The following is a 24,095-nucleotide window of genomic DNA, read 5'->3' on the forward strand; positions in this document are numbered from 1 at the left end:
TGCAGGACTTGGGCCAGTACAACCCCATGTGCTGTCTCAGCATTATTTATTCCTTTTCTAGGAGGATAAGGAGTAGTGCAGTAAGGTATTTTGGAATCAGCAGAGCTGTTTATCTTGGGGTTGAGTTAGTAGTTTTGCTTTTTTTAAATCATGCATGAGTGCAAGTTAAGAGCTTGTGCCTTTGGCCTAGGGTCTTTCCAGTAAGACATGGAAATGTACCCCATGGACCATGCAACAGATGGAACTGTAACATGGACTGTCTGTAACCTGAAATAAACCTTGGACACTGATCTAACTCCAAAGGAGTGTGAGAGGGTTTTTTGGGGGGAAAAAAGGTAATTAGCCTAATTGTGATAACACTTGCCACACTAAAGCTTATACAAGTGCCTTACTTTTGTAGAATCATTAAAACTGGGAGAGACCTCTGACCAATTTTTGTAGGTTTCTATTCTCTTATTGTAGCTTATCTAACTTCTCATTTAGTGCAACAGTGGATATACATTTAAATTGCAAATTAAAAACAAGGAAAGGAATGTGTCTCTTGTCTTTTACTGTCTTTTAATATGCTAGTTGTAATGTGAACCATATCAGATTTTTGTTTTTACCTTTGATTTCTTGTAAGAGGCTATGCCTAGCTCTTTTGGCTGTGAATCTTTTTAGTCTCAGCTTTTTCATATAGTCAGCTCATACCATTGCTGCGGTAGCCAGCTTTGTCCTTGATCTTAAATAGTTGTTTCTCCTTGCTACTGTTGGCTCTTTGTCTATTTATAGAGAGATCATACCTCTCTCAGCATTGGGCTTTCTGCATAAACACGTGTTGGGGAGAGGAATCTCCTGTGTGATAGTCTCCCTCCTGTTCTCTGGGTGATCCTAGCAAGCACTTTTTTGATGCATGAATTGCAACAATCTTGTTAGGAGTTAGACTCTTAGAAGGAGCACAGAGTTTGCCTGCCTCATGTCAGCACTGTGGTGGCTTCTTGTTTTGTGGCTCCTATGGCATTTGGACCAGCCAGGGCCAACTTGTTATTTCCGCCCTCTGCACACACCCCCCTGCACATGGTAATAATAATATCTGTGTTGAAGCAGTTTACTGTATCTCCCTGTTTCTGTCCTTGTTACTGCTGTGCTGAGTGCACTTTAATGAGTGACCTAATCCTTTACATGGGGCTGAGGTACTTCTGTGGGTGAGAGACTTTACTTCATAGCCACATCCTAAGTGCATAAATTCATGTCCTATCTGCTTGCCTGGTAGTGTACTAAATTTGCTGTATCCACATTTAAAACACCAAGTCTTATCAATGCACCAGAGGTCATTTTTGAATAGAGAAAATTGTTGGCTTTTCTCATCATGGACTGAAATATATGTATATGTTTAAGCATATTTCAAGTGCAGCTTATTAAAGCATACAATAAGTGGTATACTGAAGTATTCTGTGTGGCTGAGTACCTTATGGTCATTTTATATATACTGGTGCTTAAAGGAAAGCAATGGAGTGTTTCTATAAGGGAAAGTCTGTCCTGCCCCAGCTTTATAGCTGGCTAGTGCTGTGTAGGAAGAGATAAATATTTTATCTCCTCTCTTGGCAGTTAGTGAATTGAATTGAGGAATTAGTGGTTCTTGTTGCTGATTGGTGTACAGTGTTCTTGTTTTCCAGTACTGAATTACTCATCTTGCTTTGTTACGTTTTTCTGGAATTTCTTTGTCTTCAATAATTACAAATTGGTCACTGTGCTGTTTACCACACTTTCCAAATGGTTAAATAAGGCTCAGCAGTTTCATTCTTGGGAAGGCTGGATTGTTTTTCTGAGTCTAGAAAAATGTGTGTGTTCTGAAAGGGCTTAAGAATTGCTTGGACAATATGTCCCTACTGAGTTAGGTGTCAGTGAATACTTAGTTTGATGGTAGTAAAATGACAATTGCACTTGCTTACTTATCAAACATGAAAATACTATACATAATCCAGAGTCAAAACATTAAGGATCTAAGGCACTGCAGTAAGTGCTGGGGCTGATTTGTGGATTTTGTGGAATCCATAGGTGAGCTTCTATACTGAAGCTCCTTCAGACTGTGGATTTGGACTCCAGCCTGTGGACAGGGTCAGGCAAGCTGCTAACCCACAGAGCTGCTGCAGACTCCAGTGCTGCTGACTGGGGGATGAACCTGCCTGCAGTCAGTCCTAGAAGAGGAGATCATGACATCTGTGCTGCTGTATGGGTAGGGTAGGATAGCTGCTGCTCTGGAAGGCTTCTTTTGATGAGCAAACACTTTGCAGTTAGAGGTGAGCAGAACAAATGCACTATATTAACAGGAATTGTCATCTGTAAAGGAACCAAATTAGTTCCAAAGTTCAGAAGAACATGACAACCAGACAAAAACACTGAAGTCAAAGCAGGACAAAACCCTTGGTTAGATATTAATAATTTAGGCTGAGATGCAAATGTGTTCGATGTTCTGGGGAACTTGAGAGACTTACTAAGATTTGCAAGATATTTAGTGCAGGAGGAGTAGGTTTCCAAGTGTTTTGCTTTGAACTGTTGCTATGGCAATTGTTTCGGGTTTTTTGAGACTTTGAGTACCTCGTGCTGGTTAGTAGTGAGGGCACATGTAGGTAGTGCCATTTAGGATCACTCCACAAGCAGCTCAGAAAATAGTGACACGAGCTGCCCTAAATAGATTTGTAGGCGTAATAGAAAGGCAGTAGTCATCCGTGAAAAGCTGCTGGTTCTGTACACCACATTTTCTAAGGCAGCATAATAAACACACTTAACATCACAGAACATACTGAAATCTGTACAGTGTAAAATCTAGTAGGATGTATAATCCAGTTTTCTTGGAAATCAAGGTCTTTGTTATGGGTATGATAGTACACCCCTTATTACAAAATGATAAAATCATTAAAATGGTAACTGACTGCTATTACTGTAGAATCCAAAGTAGCCTTGCTGATAAAGACTACTTTGATATGAAGAGGTATCTGAGTGAAGTATAATATCTCCATAATACAGATTGTAAAAAAGCAGTTTTAAAAGCTTAGACACTGCAGTGCAGTAATAAAGCCTTCTCTATATACTGACCAATACTAAAAAATTAAATGAAAACATTTCCTCATGTACAAGCCTTTGTGCATAGAAAAACAAAGTCACTCTTAGCATACTGTTTGACTTCGTAGGGTGTGGTAAGGAAAGAGAATTCTCAACGAGAACAAGAATTCATATGTTTTCCAATGAAAAGTATTTTCCATGGCCATGAGTCATACTGTAACTTGAGGCTTTCTTTAAACTATTTTTTGTAGTTAGTTTGCTGTAAAAGGCACAAGTTTCCAGAGACTTACTGCGTGGGATATGCCAGAGTTTTAAAAAATCGTAATCTTGCTACCTAACAGTGACTTTGTTTGCTTTTATGTAGTGAGAACCTTAAAAAAAAAGCCAAAAAACCAATCCCAGTATTTTATCTGTGCATATGGTCCATTTTTAGACTCAGGCTATTGAATGCGTAGTAACTCTGCCAAAAGAGTCACACAAATGTGTGGCAGTACTCCTGCCAAATTAGGAAGCTGTCAAACTAAATTTCAATGATGTCCAAATAGAATAGAAATTAAATAAGTCTTTTATCTTTGTGCATCTGCTTGCAGATGGAATGTACAGCATTCTCAGATGCCTGCTTCTCATCAGTCTTAACAGCTTAGCACAAATAACTTCCCTTTCAAGAGGTGGCCCTCCTGTAGAGTAATTACAATTCCTGGGAAACACTGACTGGCTGAATTGTGAAAAGGAATGAAATGTTAGTGCATCTTAAATGTTATGTGCCCCTGCCAGGGAAGGGAAAAATCCATCACACCTGTCAGAGAACCGAGGTTCACACCCTGAACTTCACCTCATGAAAGATCTTACCACATAAACTAGAGAAGAGTGACCAGTAAAGTCAGCACAATTCTCAGAATTGACTATGCTTCCACTTACGAAGATAAAGCCAGCAGTCAAGCCATTTTAATGACAACTGTTTAAAGGCCTGGAAAAGGAGTTAAACCTTATTCAGAAATACAAAGTTGTACAGAAGAGAAAAGTTTTGATCTCAAGCCCAAAAGTTTTCTATGTTCTGGTATGTGTACATGGCTGACAGATAGGCAGCTCAGTTGAAATACTATCAGTATTTTGTTAGTTTTGGAGCTTTTTTCCCTATTTACCTTGATATGAAAACTTAACATTTATTACATCAAAGTTTGTGGTAATCCTTGACTGTAATACAAGGAACCAGAGGTCTAGCTGGTTTAAATGCACTGGAGTGAATACCTGCAGTAGCACTTCTAGTTAAGGTGCTGCCTGTTTACCTCTTCAGATCTTATCTTCTGTATAATTTGCAGAACAGGCTTCCCTCTCTTTTTGTATTTTGCTTCTCTCTTTAAACTCTACAAGATAACTATCCCAAAGTATTTAGTCTCCTTGCTGCTTTTCACATATCAATAAACAACCTTTTGTGTGCCTGCAGGACTGCATTTATAGCAAAACTGCTTTTTATACACAGCTTGGAAGTTTAAATAAGTATATGGGTTGAATAAATACACAGTGATCTAGTTCAGCTGGAGGTGGAGGGGCAGAGTTCACTTCTGGCCAGCGTAGGCTGTGACTCCAAACTTGGCTGGCTTGAGCAATACTCAGATGAGACCTGTCCCCGAGTACCTGCTCGACCAAGGGGGAATGATTTCCCCAGACAGCACAGCCAGTGCCATAGGTAGTGCTCATTCTTGCTCAGAGCTTGACAGAAGGATAACTGCTCCTCTGAAGGATCAGAGTAAGACATACTAAAAAAGCCCCAACACAGTTCTAACTTTGACTGGTCTTTTGGGCTCTGATATGTTCTACTTAAGTTTTGAATATTACTTCCCCTAGGGAGGTTATTGAAAGCTCAGCCATTAACTCTTTGCATCTATCTAAGTCAGAAACTACTTAGTTTGCTTTTGGAGACCACCCTTCCCCCATACACACAATAAATTTAAATTCTGTTCTGCAGAGGCACGGTACTTTCTTTTACTGATTGAACTCACATAAGAAAGCAGCACTTGGCCCTCGGCTTTATTTGAGCAGCACTTAGTTCCTTTGAAACTGGGATTGTTTCCAGAGCATTCAGGAATGGCTTTCATAGCAGCACAGTGCTTTAGTTTAGATAATGTATGCTGGCCTTTTTTCACTCCTGAGAACCTGAATATGGTCTTCTCTTTACATAATAGGAAATTTGTGGTGCCATGTTCTGGCATCTAAAGGACACTCTGTGCCTACTACAAACCACTGAGCAACTTGGCAGAACCTACAGCCAAAGATTTGGGGAGTAGAGTGGGAATAATTAATTATTCATGGCTCTGCTAATAGTTAAGTAGGAGAAGCTTGGACAGAAGCAAACATGCAGCCGTAGGCCCCTTTTGGTTGTGGCCACGTGACTTTGGGCACATGTTGATCTCAAACGTCATGTGCAAGCTTCTCTAGTTCTCTATATCTGCCCTGTCAGTTTGGTTAAATATTTCCTACTCTCCAGCTACCTTAGATACATGAATCTTAACTTTGGGTTCAATCTATTTATTGGGGTTTTTCCATTTTTCAGAAGACTGGTAAGAGTCAGGCAGGTGAAAGGTCTCCTTACCTTTGTGTAGCCACTTTTTTACTCAGCTTTGAACTGCCTTCAATGCTGGGTTCACCTATTTTGCATCTGAGTGCTGCCAGCACACAAACAAATTGAATTTGCATTTGTACCACGTGTCAGCACACACTTGCAGCCTTGCTGAGTGACTTGGAGCAGGGAATGCAGATGTGGGCTGGCTCCCATGTGGATGTGGGATGGGTGGCCTGTCTCACAAGATTGTTGGGATAGCACTATTCCCTCAAAATGCCTTGAAAAAATGGAACTAGCAGAGTGGTTTGTTGCTTTTTGTTTTGTGGCTGTGCCAAGCAGCCAGGGCCTTGAAGCCAAGGCCTAGAACTTAACAGGAGCTTGTACTACTCTATCAAAAAGACCTTGATTATAACCTGTACTGATAAGTTATGCTCAGGAACCAAGTTAATCTTGTAACTACAATGAATGAAGTCCAAAGCTAAAGATCTTGTGCAATGCTGAAGAGCTTTATCACCCTTTGAAAACTCTGTTCTTAGCTACCTGTCAGCTTTATTCATCACAAGGAATATTCACTTTTTTCCCTAAGGCTGAGTGCTGCCATTAAGTACTTCCTAGAAAATTACTGAAGTAGTGAATTTCTGCTAGATAAAAGATAGATATTTAAGTAGGAGCGCAGGGTCTTGTTCTTTACCTCTTAGAGTAAATAAGTGAATAAACGACCTACTTGCATGTTAAAGATTGTTGGTGTAGAATTACCTTCCCAATTTATAAATACTTACGAAGTTGTTTAGTGAATTCCTATTTTTTCTCGTGTGTCTTCTGCAGGTATTCGTTATAGTATGGACGTTAGTGTGGATGAAGTGAAAGCCTTAGCATCCCTCATGACATACAAATGTGCAGTCGTTGGTAAGTGCTCATTCTGCAAGCAAGATTTCAATCTTCAGTTTCAATCAGTACTGATGTAATTACATTAAAAACAAACATGGGAAGGATTAAAATTAATTTCAGATACTAATCTCAAATCTGTAGCAAGGTGGGAAAAATCTATAGTGACCAAAATAATAATACATATTCCCTCTGCTGTTAAAGAAAATACTTCAATAAGGTTGCATTTTCATTTGAAAATTCCAAATTCTGCTACCTACCCTCTCCTATAGAAAGTACTGCATCTTGAACTCAAATTCAAGTAAGACAAACTTGAATTAGTAGGGACTCATTTTTTAGGGGGAACAGATGGAGGCTATAAAGGATTCAGGCAGGGGAGCTGTGGAGAGAGAAGGATAAAATTCCTTTATGGGTTATAAAGAAGTATAATTTTTACATAGCTACTAAATTGTAGAGGAGTATAAGAGAGAATCTGCATATTATAGTAGGAAAAGAAAATACTTTCCTAATGTATATAGATGTCCTTAGGCCTTCCAAAGTAAAATTTTTGAGCTAAACCAGTAAAATATAAAAGGTAAAACTTACTATTTCTACATGTGTCAAGGACAAGAGATACTTAAGCATAGAAAATGTAAATAATGAGCTTTCGACTTTTAAAGATCATTTTCTGAAATGCCTTGAAAGATCTCCCATTTTTATCAGAGTACCTAGATCAGATTATAACTTACAGTTCCAGAAGCCATAAACATGGCAAAACCAAAATCACTGCTACAATCAAAGATATAATTACACATCTTTCTCATGTGTTCTGCCTTTATTGTTGAAAAAGTAAAATGATTTTCCTTTGCATTCTTGTAGATGTGCCATTTGGTGGGGCAAAGGCTGGTGTCAAGATCAATCCCAAGAACTACACAGTAAGCCTAATCATAGATAAAGATTTGGTTATCTGCAATACTGAAGCCAGCCAGTTAAAAAAGCTCTTCTAAGGGCATTATTGACCACTTAAAACCTCCTGCCACTTCTGCCTCTGTAAAGGCTGAATGCAGCCTGTGCATGCAATAGGTAGGAAAAGAATTTTTAAAACGTCTGTGTTTCAGAGGTGGAATACTTCAATTATTTATTTTTTTTTCTGAAAATCAGGAGACTACGAATAATTTGGAACCTGGATTTTTTTTAAGTTGATACTGTTAATAAAAGCTTAAATCAAGTTACTCTTCGAAAAAAAAAGTTAATGTTTTTGTTTATTTTGACTAATAGTTTTATGCTCCATTAAACCATTCTATGCAGTGTTCCAGTGTGAATAATAACTAACTTGGCTTATAAAAGGTTTACTGCAGGCTTGCCTTCTTGCCCTAATTAAAACAACTTGTACAGAAAGGAATACTAGAATACATAACAGATATTCTAAGCTCAGAGGTCCCGTAAGGATTTGTGTCAAGTACACAGCTGGCAGGGCCAGCTCCTGCTCTTGCTGGTTGTAAATCGCTCACACGGGATATCAGATTTGTTTGCTGGAAATCTCTGCTGTGGGCACAGGTGGTTCTTCCTGTGCCATGCTCCTGTCATGGATCAGAATGTACAGAAAGAAAGCCCAATGTTTCTTGTGCTGCCTGAATACCAGCGGTCTGCTAGGAGTGGCATATAAATTACATAAATTATGAATCATGCTTCCTACTAAAAGAAGAGGGCGTTCGCTTATGCTTGGGCTAAGTTTGAGCAAATACTCATAAGCACTAATGATTTCCTCTGATATTTATTGCATTTTCTCTATAGGACAATGAATTGGAAAAGATCACAAGAAGGTTTACCATGGAGCTGGCAAAAAAGGGCTTTATTGGTACGTTGGGCAGCTTTGCTTTTCCAATTTAGGAATCTGATTTATTGTGCATTGGCAGTGTCTGTTAGATAATCTCCTTAAATAACAGTATTTCTGAGAACTGTAAACGGTTTGGGTACAGAACTTTTAGCAAGAACCACAAAGAATTGAGTCATTGCATCCTAGTGCATTTTAAAAGGAACTATGTCAACTTTTTCTGGTGGCTGTTCTGCTATGAGAAGCCACAAAAGCTGAGGTCTTGGAATCTGAAATGAATCACATTTTTCTCAGAGTTAGATCATAAAATGGTGACCACATTTGTTGCAGTTTTAATCTCTAATAGCAAACTCTTCACTGTTACTGCTCCCTGTAGTCTCAGTTGAGGCTTTTGGCAAGTATCTGAGGAAAGAGAGGAAGGAAGTAGAAGATCCACCCCAGCAAAAGTTGATGGCTTCACCCATGGCAACCAGAGGCTGCAAGGGAAGCGTAGGCAAGAAGCACAGGAGCCTGTTGTAACAGAGCCTCAGCCTCTGTAGTGGCAGTGGGGACTTCATTCACTCAGCCCTGAGCTGTTCTGCTGGCTTTGCTGTCTGGACACCTCCTTTGCAAAAACCTGAATATTACCAGCTCAACTTTTAATCAAAGGGAGCAGCTTTACCCAGAGAAGGTTCTCACTCAGATGAATAATGAGGCATGTAACTAGTTAAAGGTCTGTCATGTATTCCTGCTATCTAACTGCCTTGGGAATGTCTATCCTGTTATCTGCATTTTCTTACTCTTCAGCCAGAGTGTTTGTCATCTGCTCTTCCAGACAGAGTATTTATCATCTAAATTAAGCTCCTTTGTAAACACACTTACTGATGTTACACGTGACTATGGTTGTACTATACACAGTGCAAGCTATAATGATCATTAGTTCACTGACAATTAAAAGGGTTTGATAAAATTGTTTTCTATTTTGGCTCTCTGGTTGGTGCTACATGACTTCCACAAACCTTTTAAAAATACTTGGAAAAAATTCTTGGGGCAGAGTTGCATATAATATTCTGATCAGCAAGTTTCTATAATCTTAAATAGTCTGGGGAAAACTGTTTTTAGCCATCTACAAAAACAAGTGGTTTTTTTTTATTTCTACAGATGTGTGAGACTTCTTTTAAAGGTTTATTTCATCAAGAAAAGGAAACCTTTCTTGAAATAAGCAATAAAATCAAATGCATATGCTACAGTGCAATGACTAGGAACAGCCTACCTTCAATTTAAGCTCACGCAGAAACAGAAAGGAAATGCTTATGCAAAAGAATCCAATCAACATCACAGCATATAGAAATCATACCTAGATAGCACTCTCCCTGTAAAAGAACCAAACCACTTTTGATGCACTATCTTGCTCTGACTTTTCATTGACAAATTGGCCTTCACTGTTTTATCAAATGGCTTATGAAAAGGTGAGGGGTTTTGATAATATTGTAAAAAGGTGTGACACAGCATCTACAACTGCATTGAATCCAGAAGACTATGTTGTTTGTATAATAAACTGAGGAATAAACAGGAAAACAGTTCTTCTCTGCCAAGGCCTGCACAGTTCCCAAGGGAATAATGATTGAAAAGAACTGTTTGTGTTTGATCCTTACGAGCTGTTTTTCTGTTGCCCACAGGACCCGGTGTGGATGTGCCTGCTCCTGATATGAGCACGGGGGAGAGGGAGATGTCCTGGATTGCTGACACCTATGCCAGTACCATAGGACACTATGTAAGTCTTGAGCTGAGGCTTTCAAGCAGAAAAGCTGCCTAATCATAGCAATTTGTTTACTTACTGGATCTAAAAATATTCTTGCAAACTGTGACAGCCTTAGTGGTGTGAGGATTTTAGGGTAGAGCAAAGGAAAAATAGCTTTAGGGATAATATTCTTATTCTAGCCTGAAAAGAAGCTTCTCTGATACAACACTGATTGCAACTGTTCAACAAAAAGAAAATACACTGTTTTTAAAGGTGTATATAGTCTAAAATTGGTTTCTATTTCTATAATTTCCTCTGTTTTTTATTGGTACTGTAATTACTAATTTAAAGTTGTTAACTGATAACTGAATTTATAAATTTTATTAAATATATTCTCGTGGTTTTGTTCATTCAAGAGACCATGCAAATTAAGTTCACACTATTGGTACAACTTGTAAAAGTTTTAAGATTCTCTGCAGTCTTCTAGAAGTAACAAGTTTCGTTGTGGACTTCAGCAAATTCTTCAAAGTGTAAAGCAAAAAGATAGTGACAATTTATAGCCTAGGAAGCAATAAAAAACCTAAAGTTTTTAAAAATTACTTTTTAATGCTAGCCCTTGGTTTGGCCTTTGTCCTTGTGTCAGTGGGGTTACTTGTACCTGTTAACCAAACACTTTTGTTGTATACTTTCATGGGTCAGAGCAAAGAAAAAATGCATTTGGGACAACTTATTTTGCTCCAGATGTGCCCGGCTGTCCTCAGGCAGGCTCCTGGCACGAGCCTTGTCTGAGGCCGTGGCAGGTGGAGTGGCACTGTTATCCTAAGTCTGAAATACAGGCTGGGGTATCTTATGGAAGGGAAAAAGGAATGCTTGAGGAATCAGCCGTGCCATGCTGATTACTTGAGTTAAATCACTTCTACACAGAGCTCTCTGTTAGGGATATCACCGTGAAACATCATTTGCTTTTTGCTATTCACATAGGTAAATATTTTAATTAAAACTTGATATCTGACAAAAAGCCAAAGTTATGACTTCAGAAGGACTTCAACATGCAGGGCAACTCATTCCCTCAGTCAGAACTTAAAATTCCAACTTAAAGCAAAACTACTGCCTCAAAGCATTGAATTTTAACATTTAACTTACTGCACTAAAATGTGTATTTCATTGTGATACAACAGCACTGTATTATTAAGACTGACAAGAAGGATCACAGCAAGTGACCTGCTTTAAGATTTGAAGAGTTGTCATGGAGTTTTATACAACAGCTCCATTTTTTAAAAAAATTAAACTAAGACCTGATAGAGAAGTTTTCAAATGGATGAATTTCTTATTCTTTCTACTTTATAATCTCACGTTATTGCGTAGTCCTACGCATTCTTATGATTCAATGACAACAGAAAAGAAAATAATTACTGAGGATTAAAATTGGAATTATGCTACAACAGCTTCTTTTTAGGCTCCTTCTGTATGGCAGTTTTATTGAGAAATAAAAAAACTTGAGAGGATTCAGGAACACTTATCTGCAAAGTTAATTAAATAATGGAAAGGGGTGGGGAGGAATGTTAGTTCACTTTTTTGGGGGGGGGGTTGCATATTTGTACACTCAAGAGAAAGTAGTAGCTACAGTGGAACTCCAGAGCTCTTGTGGAGAATGACCAGGTAGTGGAGAAGGAAAGTGGGAATTCTGACAAGGCTGCAAAAAAGGGAATAATCCACCAAAGCCAGTTTCTAGAGGAAGATGTTTCAGATAACTATCTGATTGGGACACCAGGAGCAAAATTAAGGAATACTAAAAAGATCAAAGTGACCATGGGGGAAAAGAGAAGGGAACTAAGAGCAGAAGATGAGCAACGAACAAAAGTGAAACAAGCTGTAATTCCAAACACAGATGGAAGCTGTGCAAGAGACTGCATTCAGTGGAGTGGAAAGATAACTCTGGTGAGAGGGATCTGCCTGAGATACAGACCTGATGGCTCTGTGCTTGCACACTGCACACAGCTGTGGTCAGGAAGGTTCAAGTGGGAAGGATAAATCAAATAACAGATATAAACAGATAAGGGAAGTTTGCTCAAAATCTTCCATACAGAGCCAGGAAGCTGGAGAGACAAGGAGAACATCATTGCAGAGGGGAAAGGGGTTAAGAAAGGAGCAAAACTTAGTGCCTGAACATCACCAACTAAGTTCATAAGCTACCAGTGCTGATACAGAAGTCTTTGATGCTAGCTGTAAGCCATTTTTCAAGGTTCTCATTAAAAGTCATGCTCTTTGGTTTTCACCCAAGATGTGTTAAAAGTTTTTGTTTATTGACTTGAAACGAAAGATTTTAGGACTTTGACATCAGTTTTTATATGTGACTTTAGGAAGACCTGGATCTGCCCCCACTTCATGCTCTGTTTTCTTGCTAAACCATGCAAGTTGTTAATAACTACCATGTTAACTGTTCCAGAAAATCCATCTGAAGTTGCTGGATCACTGAATTATATATGGCTGAAGTTTTTTATTAAATTAATCCTTTCCGCTCCTCTGTACTTCCTGACACCATCAACTGACTTTTGGTACACAGGAAAGGACTTTGATAAATACATTCTTATATCTGGTGGGAAGCTGCATTTCTTCACATATTTATAAAATATATTTCCTCTTTAGTGAATGCACAAAGCCCAAAGCATAGTTTAAGACCATATAACAGAATAAAAGCCTGAAAGTCCATCCAAACATCAGGCCAGGTCGTTCCAAGGAAACAGCCCTGCCAGTCTTTGTTACAGTTGATGTGCCACAAGAGGGAGCATACAGCTTATGGAGAGCAGCGAGCTGTATTTTGGGAGGCTTAATTAGGAATTCTGTGGCAAGCCCAGCCCATATTGTTCTTAAAGAGGGTTGTATGTTAACTCATTATCGTTTTCAAACAGTAAATAGTTTTAGTCTTCATTATGGCTCTAGTCTCCCCCAGCCATTCTGCCTGCACTCACTTTTGTGTGCTCCTTCCTCTCACCAAGCACGGTGCAGCACAGGCATGCAAATGCCTTTGGCAGAGGGATGGGCAGAGGGAGCCTCCCCCAGTGACTGTGCCTGGTGGGATGGAAACCCATCCGGCTGCTGGCACACTCACTTCAGTGGATTCTCTTTCATCCCCACTCCTCACTGGTGCTGGGAGCCAAGGCACCGCGTGACTGTGCTCCCAGGGTGTGGGAGCATGGGAACCGCTGCTCGCAGAGGAGGGATGTCCAGTGGCTGCTTTGGAAGAATTGCTTTCAAGTTATTCATTCCAATTAGAAAAATCAGCTATGGTTTTAAATAGCTATTTTATCTTGGCTGACTATCTGGCATATGGAAAACTTAATTTTATTGCCACCCAATTAAGAATAGGGGCTTGATTGTAAATGCTGCTTTTCTGAATAAAAGTAATAAATACCCAGCTTTTCCCACATGACCTTCAAACTGCAGATTTCCTCTGAGACCATCCCTGTATTCTGACTGCAGACTTCATACCTCATTTTGTACTTGCAAAATAACTGAATTTGTTATAAAGGAACACTAAACACTGTTTAAAGATGGTTAAAAGCCAGTTCAAGGATATGCCTGAGCCCTTAAAAAAACTAAGACATCAAAAGTAATGGTGTAAAGAAATTGTGGCTGTAAACAGGAGGTGACTTTGAGAAACATTCCTGAAAGCTTTTTGATTTGTCTGCTTGGGGATGTCACCATGATACACAGACTGAAGTTAACACACACACTTAGAGGCAATAAAAATAACAGATCATATCCACTACTGCATTTTACAACTTTCCTGACAGAATATTCTGGGGTGTTCACACAAAGTGAGGAAGGAAGTCATCTTTACAAACGAAAGGCATTTAAGCTATATCATGTTCTGACTCTTAAAATTTGTGTTTCCCGTTATGTCTGAGGTGTATAAAACTTCTTGTTCCAGCTGTTTTTTGACTGATAAATTCCAAGTCTCATGAGTCCTTTGCTGTTTTACAGGATATTAATGCACATGCGTGTGTAACTGGTAAACCCATCAGCCAGGGTGGCATCCATGGGCGTGTATCTGCAACTGGTCGTGGTGTCTTCCATGGAATTGAAAATTTCATCAATGAAGCCTCATACATGAGCTTATTAGGAATGACTCCAGGATTTGGAGATAAAACATTTGCTGTGCAGGTAATTATTTTCCTTGGATTGTTGGAAAAGAAGTAGTACACAGACTTTAGGTAGAGCTGTTTTTAAAACAGTCTGTAGCCCCTAAAAACTGAGCGAGCTTTAAAACTTCCAAGTTAACCTTTACTCTCAAACTTTAGAAACACTTCTCAAGCAACATCAGTGTCCTTTATTTTGGACTGGTTTTTATAAACTTAACTGTCATTTGCACTCCACAGGCATAAAGCCAAATCTCTATAGTCTTTATGATCTTGTAAGCTGCAAACACCAAAATGAAACACTGTTACAGGAGTTCTTTAAACTAAAGCATAGCACATTTTTCAGTGAGCTGTGACACTGGTCTTACCCACACAAAATTTGTTGCAATGTTTTACAATAAAAAATTTAAGGAGAGGAGGAATTGAGGGGTTATGTTCTTGTTCCATTACGGAATAAGCAGTTGGAAAAACAGAAACTAAGATTTTTATCCTAAAGTTGTAGGGTTGAATATATGTTTTTGGTGTTCCTAAAACTTGGGGATGTATGTAGTTGAATTTTGAAAGTAGTATGCATTGTCGTTGTTAAAATTTCAAAGAAAGGAAACTCGTTCAACTTTAAACAGTACTTTAAATGGAGGGTTTGATGAACTGATTTGTTTTGTTGTTTTCAAAAAGTGCTTGTTAGAAATAGCAGGGTAATTGTAACCTCCAAGTTGTCCTCTGGTTAACCTGTGGGCTGGAACAAACATCTCTGCCCTGCACAGGCCCAGCTGCACACTCCTCTCCCTGCACTTTGGCATTTTCATGCCTGGCAGAGGAATAACCTACAGGCACTTAAGCAAAACTTAGACTGAAAACATGGCCATAAGAAAAGCAGAAAATTCTCATAGGAAAATGAGCCTAGAGCATTTCAAAGAGACCTAATGCATGACAGACTCTTCTATTAAAGTTTGCTTCTAATACATAAGCAAAAATACCAAGTATAATTGAAGCTGTGTTATACAGGAATTTATTATTCAGCTTTTTTTCAGCACAGAATTGTACAACAAACTTTCAACACTGATCATATAACTTTTATGTGTGTTCCTTTACTTCCAGAATGTTGATGTTCTGGAAGTAAAGGAACTTAATGGCCTGGAATTAAGTCACTAGTCATACAAAAATCCACTAATCCCTTTAAGAGGGTGCCAGTCATAAAGTAGATACATAGAATGTTGCCAGGTTGATAAACATCATAGTTTTGTCACTTTGGTAGGAGCATTACCTCTTCCTTTCTATATTTGCAGGATAAAACAGTTATCACAGCTGTACATTGCTGGCTACAGTGCATAATATCTGCAATGGTATTCAGACAAGAATAGAATGTATGTGCATTTCTTCTGTCTTGCCTATACGCATCATCTAATGCCACAATGTGCCAATAACTGAAAAACTATTCAAAACTATATAAGCCTTAGCAGTAATCATAATTTCAGCTGGAGGGTTAACTACTTTTCCCTTTCTCTTTCCACCTTCAGGGCTTTGGCAACGTGGGCTTGCATTCTATGAGATACTTGCATCGCTTTGGCGCAAAATGCGTCGCTGTCGGAGAGTTTAATGGTTCCATCTGGAATCCTGATGGGATTGACCCAAAGGAGCTAGAAGATTTCAAATTGGTATGAAACTTAGCTAAGCAGAAAGAGTTTCATTTTTGTCAGCTTTGCAAGTATGTAGAATGACTGATGACTGTACACTGGTGTTGTGATATTTAAAGCATGCTGTGAACAGTCCTTACAAAATGCCTTAGAAATGTTGATTCTTCTGACTCTCCTTCTTATCCCCAACAAGAATGCAAATGCAGGGGGTACCTTTTGTACCCTTTGACCTGACTCTCAAAAAAATGTCTGTATGTGTGCAGGCCAATTAGTTTGTTTTCAGAATTGGATTATTTATTTATTTAAGACATACAAAGTGTACTTTTGCTGTTTTTTACCTGTTGGATGTCTTTGAAAGAATGAAAGCCTGCCTGGCAGTGTGACTTGAATGTGTAGTTTATAATGAAAGCGGGATGTGGTCTTTTTATTTCAGTTTCCAAGTGAAGCAGACTTGAGGGGACAGTTCACTGGCACCACAATACAATCTTCTATTTAAAGTTTCTTAGGGGCTTATTTGATGTATCTTCTTTTATATAGGGAATATTTGAATTTCTTTATCGCCCTCTTTCTCAAAAGAATGAAAATTCTCCCACTAAACAAAGGCTACTGTTGTAGTACTGAATTTTAAAAACCATTTGGATCTTATGTGATGCAACTTACCCTGGGTGTAGCAGACTAATGAGACATTTCAGTTGTTTGAAAACTATTTTAAGAGCTGAGAGGGACCTTTTTCTAATCTATAAATATTCCAGAGCCCAAATGGTTATCAGTGTCTTTATACAGACTGCAGTTGTGCTTCAGTCGTGGGAACATTGTTCCTGAAGCTTTGTAGCTTGCTTTTTATGTCTAAATAAGGATAGGAATTATGTTATGTGCTGTCTCTCTAAGACTGTTGCTTCTCCTTTTTCTCTCTCTGCTAGTCAGAAGGGAAGAAATCCGTATGAGTGCACAACACGCTAAAACCGCTGTGGTTTGTTTTCTTCACACAGCAACACGGGACAATCATGGGCTTCCCCAAAGCAAAGCCACTTGAGGGCAGCATTCTGGAAACAGACTGTGACATTCTCATCCCTGCTGCCAGCGAGAAGCAGTTGACCAAGGCCAACGCACACAAGGTTAAAGCAAAGGTAAGTCAAGGAGTTCAAATGGAAATGAAAAACAGAGATGGTCTGGTTAAATACTAATGTTCTAAATACTAATAATCAGCATGAACAAACTCAAATCTCTACCTCTGAGTTACTCTGTGCTGTGATTTCTTTCAGATTATTGCTGAAGGTGCCAATGGGCCTACAACTCCTGAAGCTGACAAAATCTTCTTGGAGCGGAATATCATGGTTATCCCTGTAAGGTTCTATCATGACCTTAGATTTTCATTACAAAAGGGGCACTTTTGTGAAGAGTACCAAGATGTTAGTTGTTGAAGGCTTTTATTAATAGCCATTCATTCTCTACGAGTGGTTTTTAATAACTGATGTCTAGGAAATGGGTGTCACTGTTGCTGAAGAATAATAATATTATTAAAGACCTCACTACAACTGTAAATGACCAAAGATAATGATTATTAGCTGACATTTGCTCAGTCAAAAAATGCACAAAACACAGGAAGAAGGAAGAGTAAATATTTTGGCCAGTTGGTAGACATGGTGTGTCTAGGTAATGCTCTGACAGAACTATGTACTGCAGAGTGTATAGAGTATGTGTGGTGATAATTTGAAATTAAACAATTAAAGCTATAATGAAGGGTGTCCTGATCAAGTGATCTTGCTAGATAGAGTAGCTGATCTTCAGCCTTTACTCACTGAGATGGCCTAAGAAGGCTCTAATTTTCTTAAACACTTGTGCTAAAGTAGAAGTAAGTAGTCAGTCAAGCACACCTGAGCCTGATTTGTTCTGAAGTCAAGTTCTATTTTAAATCAGTAGAAATAATCCCTGAACTGAAGGAGTGTTGTCCTGTAAGAGTAAGAACTGGATTGTCTTTGTACTGCAGTTTAAAGTGGTGCCTTGTACATAATACTGCTCACTTTTGCAGGATATGATAGCCCTGTTCTTGTCACACGGTCACAATTCAAAATATTTCTTCTTTCTGTGCAGGATCTTTACCTGAATGCTGGTGGTGTAACAGTGTCCTACTTTGAATGGCTGAAAAACTTGAACCACGTCAGTTACGGCCGTTTGACTTTCAAATATGAGAGAGATTCAAACTACCACTTGCTCAGTAAGTGCTCACTTCGGCTTCCACACACGGCTTAATTAATAGACTGACTAGCAAACACCAAATGTGGGAGAAACAGAACTCTTAAATTCACCACATTTTCCCCAGAAATCTGTAATTGCTGCTTACTAAAGAATAGAAAAGGATTCACAGGTTAACTGACCTGCAATTCCAATGACTTAAGTAAAATGCATACTTTTTTTGGTTATCTTTTAATCCTTTCCTCAGTTTTGTAAAATAGTAAAGTCAAGCCACTTAATATATTACTTCTTAATAAATGTCTTTCAGCCATACACTTGGTATTTAGAAGCATTCAAAGTTCAAGTGGTTGCCATTTCTGCACAGACAACAATAAAGGATTTCTGTAAAGGCCAATAATATAATAGAGACAGGCACTGGGAAAATGTGCAAAAGGCTCACAGCTCCACTTATGGTCATTCTGGGAAACAATAATTACATAAAGAGGGGAAGCTCAGTGGAGAAGAACTGGAGGATGTTGCTCCATTTTAAACAGTACTCTGTAGAAAATATGAGAATCTTGAGACACTGGACTTAACAAAACATACACCTGCATAGTTTTTAAATATAAGCCTGTCTCATAAATCATACACTGCGAGGTGTTTCTAAAGTAGTGGAGTGTTATGGCAATTCTCATTTAAATCCCTTTAACTTCGAGATTGTGTCATCTCAAATGCTCTTTGTTGCTGTTTAGGAATTTCAGAATTTCAAGGACTTAGATGAAATACATATCAATGAAAATACCAACGCACTGCTCATGTCCTAAGGAAAAAAAAAAAAACCTTAAAATGTCACATTTGTCAGTTACCTTGCATCTATTTTTTTTTCTTTTCTAGTGTCTGTTCAGGAAAGCTTGGAAAGAAAATTTGGGAAACATGGGGGAACTATTCCAGTTGTGCCTACAGCAGAATTTCAAGATAGGATATCGGTAAGTAGTTGCTGCTGGCTTTTTTTACTGTTAGGGGAGCTGTACTCTGATACTATAACTGAAATCTAAATTTTACCATTACCATTTACCATTGTAGCTATCATGGAGCACTTTTCCCCAAGTAAAGCATTAGTACATAATTAGCCTGATGGCCAAACAAAGAAAGCAACCAAGTGACCTGAACTGCTTTGGAATATGGCTTCTACTTCAGCCGATGCAAAATACCTCCAACACAGTAAAAAAGCTACAGTTTTAATACAGATGCTTTTTGTGTTTTGGAGCTCTTGTTGATATAGTTTGCCTGGTTTTCCAAAAATCTTTAAAGAAGATATCACACCACAGATAGTTTGATGTTTCTGTAGCTCCAGAATAACAGCTGGGTGAAAAACTGTAGCTCATTCCTTTAAGACTAAATCAATGGGCAAAGAAATGTCAGGTAAAATTCATCGCTATCTGTTGTGTAGCAATACATGGTGGGGAAATTTCCACATGAAGTGATGGGTTCTGAGCTCATCCATTTGTGTTTGAAAGGAAATTTTGGAGGTGATGACAAAATACAAGCCTAGAAATCCATGGCAATCAATAAGCAAATCCAGCATTAGAAATTGTTCTGAAGGGAAAAGACTAATGATGCCACCATATGAATTCAGAGTGTGCTGCCTTCTGAATACTGTGTGTAGGTTAGGTCTCTGCATCTTCAAACACTGGAAGTGTGGAAAAAGTTCAGAGCAAGATCACAAGGATAGATAAAAGTACAGGAGCTCCTCCAACATGCAGCAATGAACTAACTTAGGTCCTACTAGCCTGAAGGAGGCCTGAGGTGGACAGTGATCTGTAGAGTGAGGGATATGGAATGAGGTGGGTAAGGATAGATGTTCCCTGCAGGGAGTGGTGGAAGAGAGTGAGATGTGTCCCAACAAAAGCAGCACAGTGAGGTCAGAATGAAGAATAAGGGGGCGGTTCCCAGCAGAGCAGACAGTTCAGGTGTGCAATACTCTGCCAAGGGATACAGGGAAACTAAAAGCATCCGTTGGTTTGGGTTTTAAGCTCTAATTCAGGAGGAGATGGCACAAATGAGGAGAGGAAAAAAGTCCAGCAAGTTGTGAAAAATATGAAACCATGCTTCCTCAGGGAGAAATCAGGGGAAGTGCATATGATAGCATATACAGCCAGATGATAGCAAGACTTCAGCCTGATCCAGAATGGTGCATTTTATACATGTTAGGCTATATGAGTGCCATGTGTGACGGGTTCTGTAGCTTAAAGCAAATGCTGGATCTCTTAAGCACAAACCATAGAAACTGACCTAGTACTTTCTACTGCCAGCCCAAATTGGTATTTGAGGGAAAGCAAGTATTTTGTGGAGCTAGTTGTCAAATTATTAGTAAATTACAGCAATCAGGATGATGGAACATTGAACCTGTAATGAGTCATCCTAATTCTCCAACTGCTTATTGTTCTGTGTATTTAAATTTTAATGGGAATAAAGTTGCTAACGGATGATATAATGTGGAGTATATGAATTTGGGATCTATGCCCTTCATAAAACCTGTCTTCAAAACAATTGTTTGGTTGTTGACTCTTGGAAATGTTTTTGTTGACTATTTACTGTGTGGTCTGAAGGCTGAAAACAGTAATTGCTACATCAGTAGATAATGGTAGTATCATGCATCTAGAAGCTGGGCCCATAAAAGTATTCAGTGCTTACATCTGAGGTTTTAGATTTGAGTAGCTAACTCTTCAAGTAATACAGTAAAGGCTATTTAGATTCTTCACTCATTATTAGAAGAGAATGAGTGAGAAAGCTTCAGTAATTATAGGAATCCAACATGTCATTGTCCCCAGCACACAATTTCTTTGTGTCTTAGATTAAACCTTGATTTTGTTCTCTGTTGTTGCAGGGTGCATCTGAGAAAGACATTGTGCACTCTGGCTTGGCTTACACGATGGAACGTTCTGCCCGGGTAAATATTGCATAACTAGACAGACTTACTAGAAAGAAAAATCACAGAATCACTGGTTTGAAGGAGACCTCCAAGATCATCAAGTCCAGCCCAGCCCTAACACCTCAACCAAACCATGCCACTGAGTGCTACATCCAGTCATTCTTTAAACACACCCAGGGATGGTGACTCCACCACCTCCCCTGGCAGACCATTCCAGTATTTTATCACTCTTTCCATTAAAAACTTTCTCCTAATATCCACCCTGTATTTACCTTGGCACAGTTTGGCTTTGGGACAGTTTTTGAATAGGTTGTACAGAATTTCTTTGCAATTAAAGAAGTAGATAAATAGTACATGATTAATGGAAATCAGAGTATGAAGAATGTCTGCTCTGTGCCATCATGGCCAACTTTAACTAGGTATAATAAACATTAGAGCTTATTCTGGTAGAAGCTGTAGTAAGTAGAACCCTTTTAGTTGTCCTCTTGTACCTAGCTAGTCTGGGACATGAACATAAGAGCGCTTTACTTCACCATTAGCAGTTTTCGATTAATTCCTCTATGCTGTATGTTTAATTAATGGGAAAAAGGCTACTTGAAACATCTCATCTCTCCCTGTCAGTGGAGATGAAAAGGGGTAATATAGTGACCTGAGAAAGATGTTCTTCCCTTTCAGTTCTCAGTTGTAAGAGGAATCGAGAAATTTCAGAATTGATCCACCAAGGATCAGAGCTCTGATACCAATCTAGCAACTACTTTTACTCATTACTTGGACCCTAAAGCAAAATTGTTGAGCTCCTATGGAGAAACTTGCAAAAATTACATGTAACCTTTTCTGTTTCAGCAAATCATGCGCACTGCCATGACATACAACCTGGGTCTGGACCTGAGAACAGCTGCCTATGTCAATGCAATTGAGAAAGTCTTCAAAGTGTACAATGAGGCTGGTTTGACCTTTACATAAACAGGCCACGACCGCTCCTTGTTGTATCCCACCCCTCGCTGTTAATGTACCCTCTTCTCGAGAAAGCTTATCACAAGTTTACATGTAACCACAAAATTTTCTTTTCTTCTGACATTATAGTGGATTCTATTCTCAATTAGTTTCAGTTCCAAACTAGTCTTTTTTACAATAAAAATCCATGGATTAGGAAATTGTATACAAGTATGTATCTGAAGATAACAGTTCATCTGCACTTGTGGGGGCCATTCTGGGTGTTTCACCTACAAAACAAAATGGTACATTTTATGTGTGGAAGAGTGGTCTTGCCACCTGAGCCACTTCTCAGACTTCAGATCAGATACTGTACTATATGAGCACTTAGCTCATTATTACTTCATGCACTTTTGTTTAATGACATAATTTTGGCTTCAGCACTTTCAGTAAGGCCTTGTATGATCAATGCTGTGGCATTGTCAAAGGAAGAATGGGCCTCCAGCAGGGAATAACTTTGATAGGAGTCTAGTTTTTATTTGTAGTAAAGCTTCAGGCCTGATTCTCTTAAGGCAATATTTTTTCTTTAACTGTGCTACTGTTACAAGACTGCCTTTCCTCGCTTGTTCAAGCTAGTTTGACTATCATCATGACATTTGTAGCTCTGACAGACTAATATTTTTATAAGCTGAAACTATTGAGTACTCTAGTTATGTTTTTAATCAAGTATCTACATAACTATTCTGACTATAGGTTGTTTCCTTTTTTTTAAGAAAGGGATATTCTGAAATTGGTAAACAATCATACTTAGGTTTTTTGGAATTCTTTTTCAGTCTTTTCCTTTCAGAGGCTTTCTGAAAATTAGATACTGCCTCAGTGAACAACTAGAGTGAAACTGAACCCAGAAATCATTGGCCAAACCACAGAGGAGCTAGAATGCTGCTATAAACTTAAATCACTGTCTTAACACACACAGCCTTTTTTTTTTTTTTTTTTTTGTCATTGGGAGGTCCTGAAACTTTTGAACATAAAGTACAACAAAATGGACCTCAACAAAATATTGGATCAAGCACAGTTTTTGAGGTGTAAGGCTTTTGTCCCTTGGAGTCCCCTTGAAGTGCCAGATGTTATTTATGTAATGAATATAAATGTTTTTTTTAAAAAGACAATTAGTCCCTCCCAGAAACTCATGCTTTTTCCTAACTACTTTGTAACTGCATGACATAACCTGGAGAGAGAGCAGTTATTAAAAAAAAGTTGACCTTTCCAAACCTACTATTCTGGTGTATTACTGTTTTCTATTTCATGCAATAGCTTCCTGTAGCTACAATCTGCAGCTCTTCACACGTGTCTGTTCATTGCCTGGCCACTACTAAGATACTGTCCCTGGATTATCTTAAGGGGCTCACTAATACAGATCTTTGTCTCTTGAACTTCCCATCACCAAGATTTTGAAGTTGCATATATTTAGTAAATCATTTCAGGTCTTTTTAGCTTTTCCTCTACAATTTGTGTGAAGAACTATTTAGTAGTTAGCATGGAGCAATAAACCTGTGTGAGGCATTTAATTAGTGGCTTACTCCATCATATATGCTGGCATCTAGGGTTGTAAAAATACTACAGGTCAAATAAGTGCAACATATGCATATACACACTGATACTATTTAAAAAAACATGAACCCTTAGAGCTTGAGAATTCTTCTGATCAAGGTATGAATCTCTAAACACAAGATCTGTATACTGGATCGTATTCCTCACTGCCCCTTTCACATAAACCATTATAAAGTAAAACAAAATTATGATTTTAACAGTTCAGTTCTGATAAATTATAACCAAAACTTGGAGACTAAAAGCTCACAAATAAAAAAAAAAAATAGAAATAATCTTAAAAGCAGTGTTGCATTATCTGGGAGCAAATTAATTTAAAGCAAAATTCTTACTGCTGTTCTCCCTCCCGTTTAATTTCCTCCACAGCTAATAAATTAGCCCTAGTTTGGCTGGGCAAACTTGAGAAATGGGACCCTTTCAGTGCTGGAGCATACAGAAGGCTGGCATAGATAGCTAACTGGGATATCTTCTGTATCCTAACAACTTGGAAGGGAAAAAAGCCAACACCTGCACCTGCCTGTATTCCCCAGTTCATTAACATCCTCTGTTCTTGTGTACACACACATTAACACTTCTTTTCTGGGGATATCTGAAAAGAAAGCAGACCTACCACCTGGCATGATTTTACTAAACCTAGAGATGAACCCTTCAGGTTCA

General features: G+C 38.6%; 1 protein-coding gene across 1 annotated transcript in view; it reads left to right on the forward strand.

The window, feature by feature from the left end:
- Positions 1 to 23,105, forward strand: part of GLUD1 (glutamate dehydrogenase 1) — a 28,766-nt gene extending 5,661 nt beyond the window's left edge. Inside the window, exons 2-13 of the mRNA XM_063406024.1 lie at positions 6,428 to 6,508; positions 7,346 to 7,401; positions 8,261 to 8,324; positions 9,959 to 10,053; positions 14,005 to 14,184; positions 15,677 to 15,814; positions 16,783 to 16,920; positions 17,056 to 17,136; positions 17,885 to 18,008; positions 18,860 to 18,951; positions 20,853 to 20,915; positions 21,741 to 23,105. Coding sequence (XP_063262094.1) covers positions 6,428 to 6,508; positions 7,346 to 7,401; positions 8,261 to 8,324; positions 9,959 to 10,053; positions 14,005 to 14,184; positions 15,677 to 15,814; positions 16,783 to 16,920; positions 17,056 to 17,136; positions 17,885 to 18,008; positions 18,860 to 18,951; positions 20,853 to 20,915; positions 21,741 to 21,860 — 1,232 coding nt within the window. The 3' untranslated portion in view covers positions 21,861 to 23,105. The remainder of the gene's footprint in view (positions 1 to 6,427; positions 6,509 to 7,345; positions 7,402 to 8,260; positions 8,325 to 9,958; positions 10,054 to 14,004; positions 14,185 to 15,676; positions 15,815 to 16,782; positions 16,921 to 17,055; positions 17,137 to 17,884; positions 18,009 to 18,859; positions 18,952 to 20,852; positions 20,916 to 21,740) is intronic.
- The last annotated feature ends 990 nt before the right edge of the window (positions 23,106 to 24,095 follow it).

Source organism: Prinia subflava, chromosome 9 (assembly GCF_021018805.1).
Source record: "Prinia subflava isolate CZ2003 ecotype Zambia chromosome 9, Cam_Psub_1.2, whole genome shotgun sequence".
NCBI classification, from domain to species: Eukaryota; Metazoa; Chordata; class Aves; order Passeriformes; family Cisticolidae; genus Prinia; species Prinia subflava.